Source organism: Falco rusticolus, chromosome 1 (assembly GCF_015220075.1).
Source record: "Falco rusticolus isolate bFalRus1 chromosome 1, bFalRus1.pri, whole genome shotgun sequence".
NCBI classification, from domain to species: Eukaryota; Metazoa; Chordata; class Aves; order Falconiformes; family Falconidae; genus Falco; species Falco rusticolus.
In genome coordinates this window covers 37446007-37452346 of record NC_051187.1, presented here as the reverse complement: position 1 = coordinate 37452346, position 6340 = coordinate 37446007, and the positions used below count along the sequence as shown (strand labels likewise).

The 6340-nt window shown below is 46.0% G+C and overlaps 1 protein-coding gene across 1 annotated transcript; it reads right to left on the bottom strand.

Annotated features, from left to right (window-relative positions):
* Positions 1 to 50: 50 nt before the first annotated feature.
* On the bottom strand, positions 51 to 5376 carry DRG1 (developmentally regulated GTP binding protein 1). Its single transcript, XM_037408376.1, has 9 exons — positions 5241 to 5376; positions 4973 to 5096; positions 4122 to 4297; positions 3639 to 3708; positions 2896 to 3065; positions 2065 to 2195; positions 1692 to 1859; positions 613 to 735; positions 51 to 173 (listed from the first exon to the last, which is right to left on the bottom strand). Exons 1-9 carry the CDS (start codon positions 5280 to 5282, stop codon positions 74 to 76), a joined length of 1104 nt encoding a protein of 367 aa, XP_037264273.1. The 5' UTR covers positions 5283 to 5376; the 3' UTR covers positions 51 to 73.
* Positions 5377 to 6340: the final 964 nt, after the last annotated feature.

The following is a 6340-nucleotide window of genomic DNA, read 5'->3' as shown; positions in this document are numbered from 1 at the left end:
AAACAGCCTGTTCTTTGCCACTAACAACTAATGACAAATTTCAGGCACAGTGGCAAACCATGAGAGAACAACTTTATTTTTTCACAATCTGAATAACATCCTCATCTTCAAGAGTATGGTCTTTACCAACTTTCTGAGGATTGTGTTTAACAGATGAACCCCAGACCAGTGCACTGAAAGGAGAAGAAAAATAATTTTTAAAAGGCTTAGAAATACAATATGCAAACAGCAGAACAGCTATTTTTGTCACAAAGCTAATACAGAAAGCAATGCTTAAGAGCTATTTTTATTCTCCCACAAGTACCTGGATGAGTGGTCTGTGTGAACCAGAGTACAAGCAGATCAAAACAAAGTATGAAGTCATCCAAAGTACTGGTGCATACAGGACAACGGCCTGTAATGCTGCAGCTAGCACTACTTTCAAACACAAAGAAAAGCATTTTCCCAATAGAGGAAATGTATCCAGGACAAACTGCCATAGGTAGATCTATTCCATTCAACATTAAAAAAAAAAACCCAAATCCTGTTTTCCCTTCTTACAAGAGAATGAAGTAATAACCAGGAGAAAGATTAGTTACTATTCTCTATAAATTATTTTACAATAATACTTACTATTTAAAGTCCTTAATGAGATTTTTATGGATCTTCATGCAAAAATCCTCCACTGTGGTCTTGCAGTAAGGTAGTACCACAGGCGAGGTGTAGTCTGGGAGCTGCCCTTTAGGTTTGGTGTAGCTGTAATGCAGATGGAACATTCAGTCAATACCAACACCTCCTTTTCTCTTCCAACCCATCATGAAATTTCATAGGCCATTTGCACTGTCATCCCTAGGTGCCTGTGCCAAGTTCCACTACTCCAGTGATGACAGACAGTCTGTAAATTGTTTGGTGTTCTTAAGCTGCATCTGAGTACCCAATGGCTGCAGCAGGTTCTCCCTTGTAACTGCAAAGGTTTTATCACCTAGTGAGCTTTCTGTAGCTGCTTAAAAGACAATGAAACAGGAATGGAATGGGCTGATGGAAAAGAACATCTACAGCATAATGGTTCTGACGTGATTTTTTTTTTCTGTGAAAAACTCAATATATATTAGGAATAAAACTGACAAAGTCTATAGATTTTATATTGTCACATGTAGAGAGATGTAAGTTTACAAGCCTACAGTTACTGAATTATGAGTATTAATAGATTCATTCATAAATTCATCCAAAGAAATGCATCAGAAGTATGAAGTAAACCTAAAATAATTTATAGTAAAAATATCTGAAATGCTACATGAAGAACTAAATTCAGTTCTGTTAAGAGGGCTGAATGCAGGGCAGGCTAAAAAAAGAACCACCTCTGAAATACACCACTTTGCACAAAGTTTGGTTTGAATTCCACATTTTTGCCATTTTTTTAGGATGTACTTTGGACTTGGTTTCACAAGGCCCTCATTTAATTCCCCTACAAGTTCAAAACAGCACTTGTGACTATTAAGAAACTCTGTTCGTCACACAACAGACAAGAGGAGCACAATTCACAATTTACAAGTAAACATTTATCAGTATGTTTAAGATATCAACATTTGAAAGCTAAGAGTTCTCAGCTAGTAGAAAACCATTATAAAAAAATCATCATTCATCCATTCCTGAAACATTCTTCAGTCTCAGCCTTATGCTTAACTCCACAGAAGGCAGCAACTGGGACTCACATTCGAACTAGCTTCAAGTAGTCCCAAATTTTCTCCAGCAGATCATCGAAGTTCCAGCGATGATGAGCAGATATTGGTACACAGTGGGGTACTTTGTAAATAATATCTAGTTCCTCAATGGAAATTTGGTCAATTTTGTTTAGGACATAAATGCATGGGATGTAAACCCTGCAAAGAGAAGGAAATACCATTACAGCAGCCTAGCAGCTGTACACTAATACCTTCATTGGAAAGAAAAAAAAATCACACTTTCAAAAGGATATCCCTATGTTGATACCACATTGCTAGCTTAGCTTCTGTGGGAAGCAAAGCTGAGAGACACTTCTTTGTCATATAAACTGCAGGTATGTCAAAGCCAGGGTCCCAACAGTACCTGTTCCCTTCAACAACGTCAATTAGGTCATCAGCAGTGGCGTCGCTGCGCAGTGTGACATCAGCATTGTGAATTTTATACTCTGCTAAGATGCTCTTCACTGTTTCAGTATCCAGCTCACTCTGAGGACACTGTACGTAGACACAGTATTAAGGAATGGAAGAGTTTACAGTCAAATCATGTCATATCACCTGGAAATCACTGCATGGTAAGTTACTGGACTTGATTATTTTACGCAGTTAGCCTCAGGAGAGGGAAAACATTTAAATCTTAACAGCTTTCTTTACACTAATGCCACACTGATGGCTGCAATCAGACATTTCAGGTGTTTCCTGTCAATCTGGGACCAGTTGCAAAGCAAACCCACATATCTACTAGTTCAGTGCCCAGACAACTACATGTTAAATACTTAGATCCCAGAGCAGAGTTCTGGTTTTTGGTAACTCTGGCTACTTTTACACTTTTAAAGATTCAGTGGTAAATGGGAAATGAGGAGTAGTCCAGGTCAAAAGGCCGGGAACTCCGAGCAATCTTCTCCAGAAGAACGCTTTAACAAGAGGCAGTTTTTGCACACTCTCCTTTAGGCCTTGGAACTTCTAACTGTTGGAAAGCGACCAAGCCTCTGATTTGAGGGCAAGGAGGTGGGTCAGGGCTCCCACGACAGGTATGGATAGCATCCCAGAAAAGTAGCTGACTACAGCACAGTACAGCAAGCAGTTCAGCTTCTAAAGTCGCAGCACAGGAATGGTCCCAGGCATGCCATTAACTGCAAATGCCTCTTTCTTCAAGCAGTATTTTTTTTATTTTGGTTAAAGAAAACTTCCAACTTACTGTGGCTGTAAGATTAATGCCTCCTTTATCCTTTTTTTTAAAGCCAATATTGGGGGGCTTGCTATTCAGACGAATTCCAAATCCCTCCAGTTCATTCTCTATGATTTTTTTGTGACCGAGTGGTTTCAGCACATCCAGAACAATCAGAATAAGATTACAGGTTCGAGCAACTAAGAATCAGAAAAAGAAAGTAATCTCTCAAAAAAGTATGCTCCCACAATTTGAGTCAAAACAACACAAAATATGGCTCAGTGGACCGATGACAATATTCAAACCCTGAAGGCCAGCACATTGCTTATTTTTAAATTTCAGCACAAGACTGAAATTTGTAGTGCTGGCCAAGCATCACTGATAGACAGATCCTTACATGTTCTAAAAATCACAGAGGCTGTAAAAATCCTCCTTCCTCTCTACATTCAGACCCCAGACTGATGAGAATAAGCTAGGCAAAGAAATGAAGACAGCAGCCTTGTTTACTATGGGACCACATCTGACTTCAAACTTGGTAATATACTTCCATTGCAGTGTCAATGCAGAGCACGAACTCAGCAAATGCATAAAGCCAAAACTGAAAACAGAACAAAATGAAAACAGCTACTGCTTCACAGCAGGCAGCTCAATTCCAGCATACAATTCAGCTTTTTATAGAGAGCAGAAACAGTGATTCAACCATTCATTCTCATAAGCTGTACTACAGCTGTGAACCAGTGATAGGATGCTGCCTCCAGCTCTAATATACTCACCTGCAATGACTTGCCGTCCTCGGCCTTTACCATCCTTGGCACCTTCAATAATTCCTGGGAGATCAAGTAGCTATTTGTTCAGAGGAAAGAAGGTAACTCATGAGAAAAGTATTTTTCTTCATGGAGAAAACAACATATCCTACTTTTACCTTTTTCTTAAACCACTGACTCTACCGCAAATCTGAATAAAATATGGCAAAACTGTTTCCGTTTTGATTCATATATTGTACTACCCCATGTGCCCTATTGGTACAGTGGAACAGATCATCTCAAAGAGAATATGAGAACTATTACTGGAACTTCTTCCCAGAGCAAAGTGAAAGGCAGGGTAAAACCAGTACCTCATGGAAACATTTCCACTATATTCTCAAGCACTTATACATGTCATTTCTAACCTACTAACGTCATGCTACACCATTCAGCCGTAACACCACTGCATCTATATATACCAATTTATCCTCAACAAACCAAAAAGGATCGCACCTGTATCTTTGCTCCTTTGTATCTAATGACTCCAGGCACGGTGGTTAGTGTAGTGAATTCATACGCTGCCACTTCAGAGTATACACCAGCAAGATTACTTAGAAGAGTAGATTTCCCCACTGACGGAAAACCCACAAAGCCAATTCTGGCATCACCTGTCTTTGCAACATCAAAACCTGAAAATAAGGAGCAAAAATATTCACTTGAAGATGGACATTTTCTATCTTTTAAGGTTCTGGACAACAGTCCTGCTATTGCTTTTAATACTTCCCGATTGAAAGCCAGGTAAGCTTCCCTACAAGAAGGATGAAAGTATGAAACAGGGAGTTCACAACCTACATTGTCTTGCACCCCTTTGTCTGTACAACACACCAAGGTGTTTACCTGTCACTGCAGTGTGAGCTACAAGGCTTCCCAGTGGGCAATACTTGAGTACAGATAGAGCATTCTCTTTAAGCACTGCAGCTTAGAAAATTCACACCTTTATATATAAAAACAGGTGGCTGCTGCACGATGCTTCTTGTAGAACTCCTAAGAGTTCTGGAAATACAAGGTTTTATTAGCCAAAATGCAGAAGCTCCTTCATTTATGGTTCAGGACAGGCTCCACCCCAAAGCCCTGGGACAGGCCGCACACCACGGCTAAGGTCGTGCACCGAGGAGGACGAGAGGAGACGAGGACGAGAGGAGAGAAGGAGGTTGCTCCGATTTATTCAGCAGACAGTCTGACACAATTTAAGCGGAGAAGGGCCACCCCTGTCAGATCGATCTCCCTCACACACCCCGCACGCCGGCCGTGAGGAGCGGCCGCTTCTGCGGAGGCGGCCGACGCCTTCCCGCGGAACAACGCACCTTCCCCGGGGCCGCCGCCGCCGCCGCCCTTAGGGGTGATGAGCTCCCGGCGCAGCTTGGCCAAGCGGGCCTTCAGCAGCCCCAGGTGGTGAGCCGTGGCCTTGTTCTTCTGCGTCCGCGCCATCTGCAAGAGCACGGAACCGAGGACTCACCACCGGGAGAGGCTCTGCCGGGCCGCACCGTCCCCTCACGGGAAGGCACCGCGGCTGCCCCGCCTGGCGCTTCGTGCCTCGCCCGGTCCCAGCCAGGGACGAGGCCGACGCGTTACCTCAGCCTCGATCTCCGCGATCTTCGCCAGCGTGCCGCTCATCTTGTCGGCTGGAAGCCCCAGAGCCCACCGCGGAACCAGCCCCGTCCTCAGGCCCGGCCGGCCCGGCAGCGCGCAGGCGCACGGCGGCCGCTCGCGGGAGCGAGACCAGCGCTCGCGAGAAGTGGCGGGAGCGCGCCTCAGCGGCGGGCGGGAAAGCGGCGGGCAGCTCGCGCGCTGACCGGGCAGGGGCCGCCGCAGCGCCCCCTGCGCGGCCGCCTCACAGCAGCGGGCTGCGGCGCCGGGGGCGAGGGGGAGAAAAGCGAGGGGAAGAGCATGAAAGCGAGGGAAGAGGGGGGCAAGGCAGAGCGCGAAAGCGTGAGGGCGTGCGAGCAGGGAAGCGTGAGCGAGCGAGGCAGAGGCAGCTGTGGGGAGTGGGCATGGGCTGGCTGCGCTCGGTGGCAGGTGGCATGGTAGCAGGCTGGGGGGTGCGGGGAGGGAAACGGGTCGTGTGAGGCTGAGGTACTGGTCTGTGAGAGAGGCTGCAGGGCTGGGAGCGAGCGTGACAGCCGGCGAGGCTGAGGTTCTGGGTGTCTGTGAGAGAAACCGTGTGTGAGGTGCGGCGGGGGGAGGAGAGGCAGGTGTGTGAGCAGGCCTGCGCACGGAGCCATGGGCGCTGGCGTCCCTGAGGGGAGCTGGCCTGTGCCTTTCCCTCTGGTGAAACTGGACCTGGCGCTTCGACCTTCGCGGAGACCTGCTTCTGTCTGCCCTGGTCTTCCTTATAGTCCTTGCAGTACTGCTCACCGCCAGGTGTGTAGATGTGCGTGTGGATCCCAGAGCCCTGCTGAACTGGTTAGAGCTGCTAAGCTGCCCGTAGGAGAGCCTTCTTTAGCCGATGCTTTATAAAACCAGGACTTCCATACCGAAGCTTTCTCACGGCTCCTTTCAGCTGAGCCTAGGCCATGCCACTTTGCCTTCAGGGGTATCTGTAACCATCCCTTGAATGCAAGCTAATTAAATAAAGGAGTTTTTTTTAATGATGCCCTTCAAACTTTTAAGAACCGAGTACCTCCAGCTTTAGACAGTATCACAAGAAGCCGAATAGCTGGATTTAGAAAAAA